Source organism: Perognathus longimembris, chromosome 12 (genome assembly GCF_023159225.1).
Source record: "Perognathus longimembris pacificus isolate PPM17 chromosome 12, ASM2315922v1, whole genome shotgun sequence".
NCBI lineage: Eukaryota > Metazoa > Chordata > Mammalia > Rodentia > Heteromyidae > Perognathus > Perognathus longimembris.
Window position 1 is genome coordinate 2,478,314 of NC_063172.1, and position 15,006 is coordinate 2,493,319.

Sequence of the window (15,006 nt, forward strand, 5' to 3'; positions counted from 1 at the left end):
GCATTCTACAGACGCTCCCGCCCGCGGGGTACCCCGGCCTCCCCCGGCTCCGGGGTTCCTCGTGAGTGCCCGGCGTTGGTGACGCCCGGGGCTCCTGGGCTGGGCGAGCTCCAGGCCTCGGCCTCTCTAGGGGGCCGGAGTGGCCGGGCGTGGCTTTTGGAGAGCCGTCCGGGGCTGTGCGCGGCGTCCCGAGAGAGACACCCCCCTCCCCCCTCTCCCCCCCACCCCTCCCCCCCCACCCCACCCCCGTCTCCCGGCCGAGCCCGGGAAGAGCGTGCGGCCGGCGGCCGGGTCGCAGAACGGGGCGCGGGCGGCTCGGCCCCACCGCCGGCCCCGGCCCCCGCCGTCCGGCTCACTCGGGAAAGGCGCGGCCGGGCAGGCGGACGCGGCGCCCCTGAGAGCCCGGGAGCCCCGGGCTGGGGCGGCGCCCGCGGGGTCCGGCCGGCCGGGCCGCGGTGCTCGGAGGCTGTGGGAACTTCGGGAAGCGCGCCCGCACTGGAAGCTTTCCCGGTTCCCGGGCCGCGCCAGGAGGTGGCGGTGTGGGCCTGCGCGAGGCCCGGCCGCGCTCGCGCTCCAGCCCGGGGGAGGGGAGGGCGCGGGAGGGAGGGAGGGAGGGAGGGAGGGCGGGCCGGGGGTGGGAGCGGCCCCACAGCCCGGCCTCGTTCATAACTTAAAGGCAGCGCCGCCGCCGGACGCGGGGCCCACGCCGGGCGCCCGGCGCGACCGACCCGCACCTCACGCGCGGCCCGAGCGCCGGGACACCCGGCGGCGCGGCCCGGGCTCCCCGGCGCGGCTCGCCCCGGAGAAAGACGCCGCCGTCCCGGAGCCCGCCGGTCCCGCCTCGCCCCCACCTCCACCCCCACCCCGCGCCCCGGGGCTCGGACCCCGCGCCCCGCCCGTGCGCCCCGCCCCGCCCGGGCGCGCGCCGCCCGCCCCGCCCTCCGCGCCCGCCCGCCCCTCCCTCCCGCTCCCCGCCCTCCTCCCTCCTCCCTCCCCCTCCCGGCGCCCCTCCTCCGCGGCCGCCTCCCTCCTCCCCTCCCCCTCCGCGCCGCCCGCCCGCCCGCCCGCCGCCGCCTCCGCCCGCCGCCCCGGCCGCGTCGGGTAAACCTGTTTGGCGAGGCGGCCGCGCCGGGGCGGATCGTGCGGCCGGCGGCTCCCTCGCGGCTCGCGGCGTCGGGGCCCGTGGCGCGCGCGCGGCCGCCCCTCGGCCCCGGAGCCCCTCGGCGGCGCCACCATGTACTCGGGAGCCGGTCCCGGTGAGTCCTCGCGCGCGGGCCGCGTCCCCGGGGTCGGGGTGGGGGGCTGGCGCCCCGGGCTGCGGGGGTCGCGCGCGCCGGGCGCGTCGCCTCCTCGGCCCCGCGGCCCCCGGCGTGGCCCGCGGCTCCCGCGCGGCCTGGGCCCTCTCGGCGCCTCGGGCTCGCGTCCCGGCCCGGGGCCCGGCGGCAGCTCGGCCGAGCCGGCGCGGCGCGGGTAGGCCCGAGGCCCGCCTGGCGCGGCCTCGCCCTCCCGGGGGCCGGGGCTCGGGGGGTGGGGGGGGTCCGGGCGCCGCGCCGGGGCGCGCGGCGGGCGGGGGCGCGGGCCGGGGCGCTCGGGGTCGCCTGCCGCCCGCCGCGCGCCCTCCGCGGCCCCGCTCGCCACGCCAGCCCGGCGGCCGTGGAGGCGGCCGGGCCCCGAACCCCCGCGCCGCGCGGGCCTGGCCGGCACCCCGGACACGCGGCGCGCCCCGCCGCGGGTTTCCGGAGCGCCCCGTCCCGCCGGCCGCCTCGCTGGCCGTGGAAAAGTTCCAGAAAACTTGAGAGCCGTCCCCCGTTCCCCCCCGAGCCGCCGCGGAGCGGCCGCCCGCCCCCGGCGCCTCGCCCTCCCGCCGGGCACGTGGCTTCCCCGCGGCCGGGGCTCCGCCGCCCGCCGCCCCCTTTGTCCGCCGGGCTCCAGGCCGCCGCGGGATTCGCCGTCGCGCCCGCCGCCCCGGCCGCAGCGCGGGGAGGGGGGGCCCCGCAGCGCCCCCCCCCGGCCTCCCCCTTCCCCCGAGCGGACCCGGAGCCCCCTCCGCTGCCCCCGGGCCCCTCGGCGCGGCGCCCGGCGGATCCCGAGCCTCCCCGGCGTCGCCGCGCTTCCCCCAGGCTCGCGGACCAACTTTTCCGCCCTTCGCGTCCCCCGGACGGCCGGGCCTGGCCCCGCGGGAGGCGCCCACCGCCGCCCCGGGGCCGATGGGGGCCGCTGGAGGCCCGTCCCCGCCGGGAGGGGGGTCTGGGCTGTGCCCGGCCGCGCGGCCCGAGAGGAGAACCTTCCAGATCGCCCGGCGGAGGAGCCCAGGCGGCGGCACCCGCCGGGCTGTGCGAGTTCCCAGGTCCTCCGAAAGTGGAGGGGAGAAGCCGGGGGCAGGTGGAGCTTTCCTCCCGGGCTTTGTGTGCCGGAGGCGGCGGGGGAGCCGCCGCCCGCGCGCCCTCCCCCCCGGGGGAAGTGGCTTCGGCCCCTCTTGACCTTGACCTACAGACAGAAATACCTGTTAGGTCTAGACCGGCCCCGGCCCCGGCCCCGGCGGTAACGGAAAGGGGGAAGTGGATGGGGGCGGGGGCGGCCCCGAGACTCCTTATTAACTGTTGGCACTGCGCTCGGGGGACGTGGACTCGTCCGCGCCCGTGGATCTTTGTTTTGGTGGTTTGTGTGTGAGTGTGTGAACTGTACCACCGAGCCCGCCCCGCCCTTGTCCGTTGCATTTTAAAGAGCAGTTTCATCAAGAGCTGCCATCTCCAGGGTCATTTTTGGGGGGGCATTCGATGGCTGGAAAATGGCTGCAGCGGTGCCAGCCTCTACCAGCGCGGCCTGGTGAGGAGCCGACCCCGCAAGCCAGGCCGCCGAGGCGGAGGACAAAGTGCTTGCAGGGTGGTGGTTCTCGGCTCCTGGCAGATGGAGGCGACCTGAGGCTCAGGTGTAGGAGTGTGCGCTAATTGTGAGGTCCGGGTGCGATTCAGTTCTGCTCCGTACTGAGGCTTTTCGTTTTGTTTAGGAGGAGGTTTTGGAATGAGACTGTTATTGCATTTCCTAATTTAGAATAATGAGAAGACGTTGGACCTGAATTGTAGAAAAGTTCCAGATAGTGCTGCTGCTTCCAATGCCACCGAGCAGTTTGCGAAGTCAATTATAAACGGAGATGGCTGTGTTCCTATTAGTAGTATACGATGGCTTTTACAGACAGTGTGACGTGTGTGAAATCCTGCACCCATCTCTTCCATTTTTCTGAACCGTTGGGAAGAGGTAGTAGTTTGAGGCAGGTAGGTAGGTTATATATTTGCTGAGAGCTGAGGTAGTTGTGGTTGGCTTGTTTCGCATAAAAGAGCTAAAACTATGGGGGGGGTGTGCGTGTGTGTGTGTGTGTGTGACGTCTGTGGGTTTTGCTGGCTGAGACTCCAGTGCACACCTTCCCTTTGCTACAAAGTACCCTCTGTGAGGGCTCCGACATCCCTGTGAGTTGCCTGGGCAGGATGGTCTCCCTGCCTGTGGATGTGGCTGTGTCCCCTGAGCTGCTGAGGGTGGGAGGCATGGCAGTGTGGTCCGCTGGCTGAGCAGCCCCCCCCCCCCCCCCCCCCGCACACACCTGGGGGAAGAACTGAAGTGTAAAGAAGAGGTAGAAAAGCTTTGGCTCCTAAGCACGGCACGGTCTTAAGAAGCGTTGCTCTTTGGGGCTCCGGGGATGGAACCCAGGGTCTTGCGCATGCTGGGCAGGCGCTCTACCCGCACGCCACACCCCAAATGCAGTATGGTACCAGCGGCCAGCTACACCCCCAGCCCCGTATTTCGCTTGGCCCTTGTGGATGTGGGTAGTTGTTGACATTAGAAGTTTGGGCTCAGGTGTGGGGGGGGTAGCAGGCTCCGGCCCGCACCCCACCCTGCCCTTATCTCCTCCTGCCCGCTGGCACACGCAGCCTTGCCCCGCCGGGTCCCCTATCGCGTCCACGTTGGGGACTGCTAGTACCCACCCACGCTCGCCGGTACCCGCGGCCGCGGCCTGCTGCTTCTCCAGGTCTGGCTGTGGAGAGCTGTCCTCTCCGTTCCCCCTTGCCCTCGAGCACCTTGATGAGCCTGGGGTCCCCTGGCTCCCCCCGCGGCCCCCCACGGTGCCGTGGGGTCACCTCCCGTGGAGCGGGCCGGGGCTGGCTCAGTTCACCGCTGGGGCCCTCGGCGTGGGGGTCTCTGGCTCGGGCGGGGGGCGGGGGGGCTTCCTGGGTCCTCGTGATGGTCGGCCACGGTCTGGAGCAGCCGCGTGTCCGCGTCCGGGCCGGGCTTCCGCAGCCCGGCGCCCGGGGCTCACACCTGGAATCCCAGCTACTCCAGAGCTGAGCTCTCGGGATTGTGGTTCGAGGCCAACTGTGGCTCAAGTCGTAGAGTGCTAAGACTAGAGCAAAATGGCTCAGGGACAGACAGCACTGCGGCCCTAAATTCAAGTCTCAGAATCGGTGCGTGTGTGTGTGTGTGTGTGCGCGCACGTGTGTGCACGCACGTGCACACACATGCACACACACGATCTAGACGCGAGGGCTGGGTGAGAGTGATTTGTAATCTTCCCCTCTCAAGGTCATGGGCTCCTACCCTGTCCTTGTCCACTGTGACGTGGGCACGTGTCCTCTGCGGGAGTCACAGTTTTCTCACCTGCACCGGAGGAGCTGGGTGCTGAGCTGGGTGCTACTCCGGCCTCTTCACAGGAGGCCCTGGGCTAAGGGAGAGCTCTACATACATCTCCCCATCCTGAGAGCATTCCAGAGAGGACTGCTCCTTACTCAAGACGGAAGAGGTTTCTCGCGCTGGGCAGGGCCGGCAGGGCCAGGGTTCGGGGCCCGTGCACCCCGCCGAGCTCCCGGCTGCTGCACGCCGTGGCCTGCAGCACTTCCTGTGCGATGTGTCGGAGTGGGGGCTGAGGTCCCTTTTCTTCAGAGCGTCCGTGTTGTGCTGGCACCGGGCCGGGTGCCGCGGGTCCTGAAAGGCCTTGCGTGGCCCTTCCCTCCCTCAGAATGCAGGCGCCCCCCCCCCCCCAGCAGCCAGGACTCCCCCTCCCCCGTTGTTGGCTCCTCTGGGATGTAGTCAGGTGCGGTCAGCATGTGTATCGGGGACCGATGAAGAAGGATGGCAGTGGGAAGAATGAAGGGCTCTGATCAGGCAGGAGCTCTTGCTGGCGTGGCGGGACGCCCCGTCCCGAGTCCCCCTGCCCGCCCGCCCCTTCCCTGAGTGTGGCACACGGAGCCTCTGTCCTCTGTGCTGGGGGCAGTAGTGAGCTGCAGACCGTGTCCCTGGGCGGGTGTGGGGGGCAGGCCCCACGCTCCTCCCCGCTCTGTGCCCTGGCTACGCGGTGAGGTTCTCTCTGGCCTCTGCTCCCTACCTGGAAAGTAGAGGGGATAATAGCACCCCCCCACACACACCATGGGTATGGGATGCACAGGGCCCAGCTCACTCACTCCTCAGAGGGTGGGGGAGGCCCCGACGTGCTCACCAGCACCCCACATTTGTGCCAGAGGCCGTCGTGCCTTGAGGAAGCGGTCACTGTTGTCGCGGGGTCCCGCCCCCCGCGGAGGGCGCCTTCCACCCAGTGGCTTCAGAGTCGTGGTAGAAGCGCTGGGCTGGGTGCTGGCTGAGCAAGGCCAGAGGAAGATGGGGGGTGTGCAGGCAGAGGCCCGGGCTCAGCCAGGCTGGGGCCAGAGTCGAGGAGCAGCCTCTGTCTGCGCGTCTCTGCTGTCATGGCCGGGCGCTGCCCCCGAGCTTCTTTTGCTCAGGGCTGGCGCTCTACCACTTGAGCCACGGCGCCGCTTGTGGCGTTTTGTTTTCTTCTGTGGTACCGAGGATGGAGCCGGGCCGTCCGTGCTGGAGTTGGTGTGGAGAAGGCGGTCTTGGGCACCCTTGTCGTCTCCCTCCGGCACGGGCAGCGCGGCTGGGACGTCCGCCTTCCGTGTCGTGTCTGTGGATGGCAGAGCACGAACCCAGGGTGCTGCGGCTCGTGGTCCGTGGATGCTCCGTGGGCTTCCCTCGGTTCCTTCTTGGACTTGGCTGCAAGGCACCCGAGGTGCGGCCCTGGGTGCTCCGGGGCCCTTGGCCCCCTACAGAGCGAGAGTGAGGAGACCCCGCCACCCAGGCAAGCGCTGACATCATTTATTTACCTTTCTTGTTGGGAACAAAGGAGTGGATGGAGTAATCGCAGTAAAAACTGGGGAGGGGGCAAAGGAGGAAGGGGGAGTACTGCTGTGGCAGCCTGGGGGGTGGGGCGGGTGGGATCCTGGAGGTGGGGCTCGGGCCAGGGGTGGAAGCGGCCACGGGGCAGTCCCCACGGGCCTGGACTTGGCAGGGGCGCTCTTCCTCGCCCTTGGGGTGTACACCGGTGGGTCTCTGCAGCGGGGGAGAAGGGAGTGGGGGAAGCCGGGTCTGCGCTGGTGACGTTGACTGGGCCCTGGCGTCCGCCGCCGCCCGCGGGGTGAAGCCCGACGGCAGAAGCGAGCGCCTGGCCTCGACGCCCAGCTCCCCGGCCTCGCAGACTGCGACCGGATGGCAGGCCGTGGTGCGTGGCGGCTCGGGGGGCGCGGGCTGGCGCCGTGGCCCGGCCTGGCACGCTTGCTGCGGCCTTGGAGGAGGGCTCAGCGCCGGGGCCGCGGCAGGGGTTTCCAGTGCCGTGCTGGCGCTCAGGTAGGAGCAGTCCGGGCGGGCGGGCGGGGAGGCCCGCTTCCGGCTCACGGCCACTCCCTGGCGGTGCTGCGCCTTGTCACCTTGCCTTGTTTTCTTGGGAATGTTCTGGAACACATGAGCACCCCATGGACGCGGCCAGCCCTCCTAGGACCCGGCGAAAGAAACGCAGGCCCAAGACGGTTGCGCGGGTGGCGGGAGGGCTCCCTGGCTGGAATACCTGGGCCAGGCCGCGCAAAGGGAACCGCAGGGGAAGAGCGGGGGCCGGGTGGGGGCCGGGGGCAGGTGCGGTGGAATATGATCAAGAGGAGTCGCTCTAAGGGGGGGGGGGGGGTAGGCTGCGCATTCCCTGCGGCCAGGCACCCAAGAGGAGCAAGGACTAGGGGGCAGGGGAAGGGTGGGAAGAGAAGCCACGCAGGGACTGGAGAAATGCAGCAGGGGAGAGGCTGAGTCACGGGCTGGTTAAAACCATGGGGTCACGGTGGAGGCCCGAGCCCTGCGTGGGGGGGGGGGGGGATGGGTTGGTTTGATGTCACCTGTTGCGCCCCAGGGGCCCGGTGGCTCCGTGTCCGGGCTGTCAGGTGTCTTGCCTTCCCCTGCCCTTGGTCTCTGACGCACTGCTGGTGTTCTGATCCTGCCACAGGTGTGATCTTGCCCTAATCCCGTTTGGTTTGGGTGCGTGTGGAGACGGGAGGGGTGGGGAGGGTGTGAAGCAGGACCGTTGTGGGGGTGCCAGTGTGGTGGGGAGCTGCAAGGAAGGGCAGGTGGCCGAGACACGGCCCACCAGTGGGGCAGAAGGGGAGGCCGAGGCAGAGCTGGCCACGGGCCGCAGGGAGGTGCGGTAGGAGGTGCGGTAGGGGCTGGCCTCCCACTGCAGGAGGAGGAGAAACTCCCGCTGATGCTGAAAAGGTCCTGGGGCAGAGAAAGTCCCAGTCGCAGACTTTGGGCACTCAGTGTCTTTGACCTGGAGGTGCGGCCCAGCCCTCTGCCCCCCCAGCTTCCTTCCCCTGGTTGTGACCCCCCAGCCTCCGCGTCCCAGGACTAGGGGATCCTTTGACGGGGACTGGATGGGCCTCTGCCTCGGCTACGGTTGAGATCCTAGAGATGAACCAAGGACAACATGGATGTCTTGGGGTACAGTTCCACACCCCAGTAAAGGAAGTGCTCCCAAGAGCCTCTGCGATGCTGTGTGCACAAAGCACGGGCCGGGCTGGCCTCTAGGGGGCTTGGGGTTCCTCCCGCTGGGTCATTTCTCCCCAGGGACTTTCCCTCCTGAGATGGCTCTGGAGCATGGAGCTCCGCCGCAGGCCGAGCCCGAGTCTGGGCTGGCAAGGGTGGGCGGTGCTATCGGCCCCCGCCCCTGGGTGGGCGCTCCGTCGGTGCCCTGGGTGCAGCCACACTCGGGGTGAAGTTAACTGCCGTGTCCTGCAGGACGCAGCTCCGTGAGCGTACCCGGGGCACCGGGCCTAACCGTGCGGGTTTATGGGAAGTGTGGTTATGGAATGATGAGTGTCAAGGGTCTTGTAAAGCTGTGACCTTGACCTCCGACACTGTGGCGGGTGCTCCGAGCCGGCCTCCTGGGACACAGCCCCTGGGGAAGGTCCGACCGGCGGCGCTCAGCTCTGTGCGCCTTGTTAGCACAGCCTGGGACCTCTGTGCCCTGCTGGTTTTGCCTAGGTTCACGTTTCAGCCTGTGTCGGAACTTCATTGCCGTCTTTCTTTTCCCCCTCCCCCTCCCCCTTCCCTCTCTTCTCTGGGCTGCCCAGGCTGGGCTCAAGCTGTGGTCTCAGGCTCCCGGTGCTGGCCCCACAGCTGGACGCATTCTCCCCCTAATAATATTTCACTGTATGGATGTACCACAGTTTATCCCAGTCATCCAGTTGGGTTCTTTCTTGTGGCTGTAATTAATAACGCCTCTGGGTGTGGTTGTCTGCACGTAGCGTTCCTGCCCATTGTATGCTAACTCTAAATTTGGGGGAACTGCTGAGTTGCTTTCTACTGTGGCTGCCACACTTTCTCCATTCTCACTAGCCATAACAGGGAAGGTTGTGGCTTTTCCTTTCTCCCTCTTTGCCAGCACTTGAGTGGCGTCTAAGCTCCTATGTAGTAGACCCTTTCAGGGGGGAAAAATCCTAGCTTTGTCCATTTTCCCCAGAGGGGCTCAAATGATACAAGGCACATTCTTCCTTTGTGTACAATGTAGCACATTTGGAATGGGAAGAGAAACCTCTACCACCAGCACAGCTGGGTGAGCTCTGAGCGTCAGCTTGGCCTCTGTGGGCCCCGCCCCCCTGGCCCGGCCACGCGCCAGCCCCGCCCTCTTCCACCCTGGCCAGGGAGGGGCCGGGGGGGACACAGGCCTGGGGCATCAGTGCACGCCCCTCTCCTTGAAAAAAGAGAAGGGGCTTGAAAAAGAATCCCCAGTGGGGTGTCAAGTGAGGTGATAGCTTGACCGATAGGTACAGCTTACTGGCAACACCAAAACAGTGCGGTGTCAGGCCTGGGGGTAATGCGGGAAACCTCGAACCCAGGCTCGGCCTGCCCCGACTGACTGAGTGGAGTAGCCGGGGCGTGGGGGCCCTGGGTCCGTCCGGGTGCAGGTCTGGGTGCGGTGCTGTGGTGTCAATGCATGCGGTTCCCTGGCGGACTAGAGGGGGGCTTCTTGTGGCGGAACGCTTCGAGGACCCCGAAGCAGAGGGGGGCATTTGGGGACTGGTCATGGGACCGTCGACCCGGCTTCTGAAGTCCGGCGTCCTCCGTGCCGGGGATGGAACTCAGGCCTCTTACGTGCTATACCCCATCCTCATAAATATTCTTTTTTAAAAAAAAAAATTAAGATTCTATTTTGTATTTGTTATCTCGTGTGACCTTTTTCTTTAAAATTTTTAAATTGTTATTAGAAAGGTGGTATGCGGAGGGGTTAGGGTTATGTAAGTCAGGCAGAGAGCCCGTTCTCTCACCCACAAGCTGCATTGTTCATGTTCCACACAATGTCCAGTGAGAACCACAGCTGCATTTGCTCACCCTTGGGCTCTCCGTTTCTGTGCCTCTCAAAGACATGTATGTGTGTGTGTGTGTATATATATTCTGTGCCTTGCAAAGACATGTAAACAAGCAAACAGAACAAAAAGAAAACAAAAACAACCAAACGAAAAGAGGTCTCGTTGCCGTTCCTTGGAGTTCGTTTGGGTCATCCGTGATCAGACGCCGGTCAGCACCGTGCCTTTCTGTTCCTCTCCCAAGACAGTCCTCCTCAGGTCTCGCTGTGTCCTGTGCCCGGAGTCCTGTGTAAGTTACCGTGGCCCGGGACTGTTCTTGTTTGACCGTGAAATGATTTCAGCCTTCATGGGAAAGTGGGCAGAGTAGTTGGGGGTCCGGGAGGCCCCTCAAATGCGACGGCTCAACACCAGAGTTCCCCTTCGAGGCAGGGCTCTGGCCTCAGCCTGCGGCCTTGGCTGTTCGTTGGGCCGCCGTCCATTTTCTGGCTATTCCGCGCGTCTGCATCTGGAGCCCTTTCCCTCCGGGCGCCTGTTGTGTCTGGCAGGGCTCCGTTGCCTTGGTCCGGCAGCCTGGTGTGGGGGCACCTTAGCTTCTGGCTAGCCTCCGGCCTGTATCCCCCCGACTCCATGCTGCCGCGGGCAGCATACGTGTGTGTGTGTGTGTGTGTGAGTGCACGCACACACACATACATACCAGCATCTGTGCTCACCTTCTGTATTCATTATTAAAAGCCATGTGTTTGGGCTGGGAATGTGGCCTAGTGGTAGAGCGCTCGCCTCACATACATGAAGCCCTGGGTTCGATTCCCCAGCACCACAGATAGAGAAAACAGCCAGAGGTGGCGCTGTGGCTCAAGTGGCAGAGTGCTAGCCTTGAGCAGAAAGAAGCCAGGGACAGTGCTCAGGCCCTGAGTTCAAGCCCCAGGACTGGCAAAAAAAAAAAAAAAAAGCCATGTGTTTGTACTAACGTTTGCAGTTCAAATCCAGCACCTCAGTGCTCATTTCACCGTAACCCTTCCAGTTTGTCAGCTAGTGGACAGTCTGACTGCCATGGCCTGAAACCTGCGTGCCGGCTTGTTCAAACCAACATAGTTTTTGGATTGCTGCCACCCTTCCCCAGGCTGCTGTTGGGTGCTGGGCTCCGCCCGTTTCCTGTCCTGCTGCTTTCCTGGGTTGCTTGGCCGGTCCCCTTCTCCTCTACGTTCTTGTGGCCCAGGCTCTGACCTGCCCCGGCCTTGGAGCTTCTTCCCGGGACATGCTCCTTTCTCCCTGAGCCCACAAGTGCCTTGGGTCCTGTGTGCTGCTGACCCAGCGCCAGGGGCTTGGCCCTGTCAGAGACTTGGTGCTTGTGGGTGGCAGGCAGTGGTCCTAGGCAGATGAGGAGGTGGCCCCTGGGCTGGGTTGACATCTGAATCAGCTCAGTGTAAGGTCCACCCCCGGGAGGGCTCCATGCCGATCCCCCCCTCCACACACACACCCGTTTACGTCTGCGCCCAGTAGCCCAGTACCTGAGTTACCTGGGTAACCGGCACACCTGGCGGCAGTGACCTCCTCCTCCTCCTCCTCTGAGGTCACATCCAATCCGCCCGGCCACGTCTCCCACCTTTCCCTATAGAATCCCGCTCAACGCGGTCCCCGCTCTCTTTCCTTTCTCTTACTCTCTCTTGCTCTTTTCTTTTTCTCCTTTCTTCCTTCCCCTCTGTCTCCCCACGCCTCCATCTTGTGTGGGCTGGCGCTTCGCTTTCCCCCCTCAATGAACTCCTTTCTGCCTGAACCTTTGCTGGGCTTCTCTGGTGAACCTTAACATCTGGTGCCTTGACTCGTGCGGGGGACAGTCAGGAGCCTCTGGGTCTCCTCCTCCTCCTGCTCTTCTGAGGGGTAATCCACCTCCTCGAACCAAACTGCCAGAAGCCGGGGGAACCTCACCTCGGACTTCTCTCCCCTTTACTGTCGCTGGCCACGCACCCACCCCGCCATCTCCCTCTGTCTGATGAGTGACTCCCGTCCACAGGTCCTCTGTCTGTCTGACCACGCCAGAGGGACCCCTTAGGCCTTTTTGGCCAGTGTGTTCTCATTTCAGGGATGCCGGAATCGAGAATTTGCCTCTACCTCCTTGTGGACCCCATCTACGTCCTTATGGACTCCTAGTCCTCACCAGACTACTCCATAAAGTCAAAACTCCCCTTAGGCTAGAAAATCGGTCTCAATGGCCCAACGTTTTGGCTTGTGCTCTTGAGAGTGCGATGCAGGCTGGGTTCCAGGGACCCCCCCCCCCCCCCCAGGTTCCCTCTCAAGAGAAGGCTAGCCATTCTGGGTTTGATCTAATCCACAAGCTGAAGGAAGAAGCGGGCAGTTTTAGAGAAAGAACTGACAAATATTTGTGGTCGATTCCTTACAAGTTACAGCCCCCCTCATGACACTTCTTCCAGGCATCACTCAAGGGGAGACGGGAAAAAGCAAAGAGCAAGAGAATGAGAGGAAAGAGAGCGGGGACCGTGTTGAGCGGGATTCTATAGGGAAAAGTGGCCGGGCGGATTGGATGTGACCTCAGAGGAGGAGGAGGTCACTGCCGCCAGGTGTGCCAGTTACCAAGGTAACACAGGTACTGGGCGTAGATGTAAACGGGGGGGGGGGGGGTCTGCATGGAGCCCTCTCGGGGGGTGGACCTTACATGTCGGAGGCTCCCAGCCCTCGCTCTGTCCGCCCACCCCTGGCGGTGCCCACCGCAGGTTAGCATTGCCAGAACCACGGCTGGTGACCGAAGATGCAGTAGGCGGCAGCTGAGGGGGCACTGATAAGGCCTGGCAGCCCCGCGGTGAGATCTGAGTGGCGGTATCTGAAGGGAAGGCCTCCGCAGGCCCGGCCGGCGCGGCTCCTCTCCCTCCTCCCCTCCTCTCCTCCTCCCCCTCCTCCCCTCCTCTCGCTCCTCCCCTCCTACTTCCCCTCCTCTCCCCCTCCCCTCCTCCTCCCCTTCCTCTCACTCCTCCCCTCCTCCTCCCCCTCCTCCCTTCCTCTCCCTCCTCCCCTCCTCCTTCCCCTCCGCTCCCTCTTCCCCTCCTCCTCTCCCTCCTCCCCCTCCTCTCCCTCCTCTCTCTCCTCCCCCTCCTCCCCTCCTCCCCCTCCTCTCCTTCTTTTTCTTCTTCCTCACAAACTGTTCTTCGTGGTAAACGGAAATGCGTACTCAAGAACTTAGAAGACGGGTATTTATAAGAAATAACTTCATCGGCACATAATTACGGGCAGGCATTTTTCTGTGTGTAGATAGATGTTGAGTTACATTTGCCGTTCTTTCCTTTTAAAAAAAAAAAAAATCTAGAGCGTTTCTGAGCGCTGTTTCCCCCGAGGGAGCCGGGTGTGCAGTGAGGTTTGGAGCCAAGCGCGTGAGAGCCTCTTGCCGGGGCGTCAGGGGTGCCCCGGCGGTTGTGTGGTGGGGAGCCCTGTCAAGAGGGGGTTCCGGTGGGGGGGTGGGCGGGCCTCGTCTGCGTGTGGTTGGTGGCTTCGTGGGCGTGTGGGTTGGGGGGGGCTTGTACACGCGTGTGCTTAGGAAGGGGCGGGCACGATGCGTACCGTGAGAACACAAGGCCATGACCCGTCGGGTGCCCGCGTGGCCAGTCGCAGACACACCCCGAAGGCCACGCGCCCTCCGCCTGTCCCCCACTTGCCAGCAGGGGTTCTCCCCGTGCCCCTGTAATCCTCGACGGTTACCCTGTGTTCCTGCGGGTTGATGTAGCGTCACATGGCCACCCACAACGCACGGCGGTGGCTACTGGTGAGTTAACGTGGGGCGGGGGGGGGGGGGGCGAGTCCCCGCACAGAGGTGGCGCTGCTCTGTGTGGCTGGCATTCTCCTTGCCGCCTGGGGGGCCGGGGGGGGCCGTGGCACTGAGCGGGATGCGGTGTGCACCCCGCTTTGCTCCCCGGGCGTCCCTCGCAGAGCCGGGCGGTGCTGCCGTGCGTGCACACCTCGGCGTGCACGCTCCTTTGTGTTCCGAGCACGAGGTGGCACGCGATGGCGGGCCGGCGGGGCGGCGTGGGCGAGGGCCAGGCACCTGCTCCCGGCCGACACCCCGCCAAAAGGTGGACCAGGAGCTTTTTTTTTTTTTCTTTCTCCCAAGTGATTTGGTCCCCGTGTTTGCTCCGACGCTGCCAAAGCTATTTTGTAAACAAGGTCGTAGAAGATACTTGAGTGCTGAAACTTCACAGCGCTTTTAATTCAAGCCAGACCTGGCGGGGGCGGGGGGGGAGGGGGACCGGCGGGGGGGGGGGGGGAGGAAGACGGACGTCATCTGAGAGCAAGCAGAGCCGGCCGGGCCTCCTGTGGACCCCTGGAGCTCCTGCCCAGGTGGGCGCCAGGGTCCAGGGCCTTCCTTGGCTGGGTGCTGGCTGGGTGCTGCCTTCCGGACTGTGAGCCGGGGAAGGACTCTGCGCCGACATCCAGAACCTCATGAGGGAATTCTTCGAAACAGGGAAAACTCCACAAAGGAACAAAAGGAGAAAAAAAAATAGATGTGGAATTTAGCGGGATTGGATCCTCCAGCGTTTAATTAAAGAACAACGCGGTTTTTTTTTCCTTTGGCTGCTATTTTGAGTCAATGAATCGACTCGGGCTTTACTCTCGCCTGGTGTTGTTTGAACTGGATTTCTGCAAGCGCACTCACTGGGGGTCCCCGCCAACCGGCGGCTTTCCTGCGCGCCTCTCGCAAGCGGGTGGCGTCTGCCGTCACGCCGTAGGCCTCCGTGACGGAGGACGAGGAGCCCTCCCGGAAGCCCGGCTCCGCTCTGTCATTCCCCCGTCTGCCCCAGAGCTGGGGGGGGGGGGGGGTCCTTAGCGCATGGCCTGGGCGAGGATGAGAGGGGACGGGCCGCGCCGCTGGGCCGCCCTGCCCTCTGCCGTCCAGGCGATCGCCGCCTCCCCCCCCCCCCACGATAGGTCTGCTCCCGTGAGTGCACCCCTGGAGGGCCGCCAGCTGGAGCCCGCTGAGGCTGGGTGGCTTTTCTTTGTTTGCCATGCTGGGGTCAAATCCAGGTGCCTTGCCTGGCCCCCACGGCCCCCCACCCCCCACATCTGTAGTTGCAGCTACCCGGGAGGCTGAGACCCGAGGAGGGAGGTTCAGAACCAGCCTAGGCAGGCAAAGGCCACAGGACTCTTACCTCCAGTAAACCACCTGGAAGTGGAGCTGTGCCTCCAGTTGATCACCAGCCTTGAGGAAAAGGCGAAGGGACACTGGGGCCTTGAGCTCGAGCCCCAGTACCGGTACAGAAATGAAACCAGCAGCCCAAAGCCCGGGCCCCTGCCCTCCAGGCGAGGACTTAACCACTGAGCCAAACCTCCAGCTCTGGCTCTTTAC

At 65.0% G+C, this 15,006-nt stretch overlaps 1 protein-coding gene across 1 annotated transcript in view; it reads left to right on the plus strand.

Moving 5' to 3' along the window:
* Positions 1-1,052: 1,052 nt before the first annotated feature.
* Positions 1,053-15,006, plus strand: part of Ago2 (argonaute RISC catalytic component 2) — a 59,808-nt gene continuing 45,854 nt past the window's right edge. Inside the window, exon 1 of the mRNA XM_048358450.1 lies at positions 1,053-1,256. Within this exon, the coding sequence (XP_048214407.1) occupies positions 1,235-1,256 (22 nt within the window). The 5' untranslated portion in view covers positions 1,053-1,234. The remainder of the gene's footprint in view (positions 1,257-15,006) is intronic.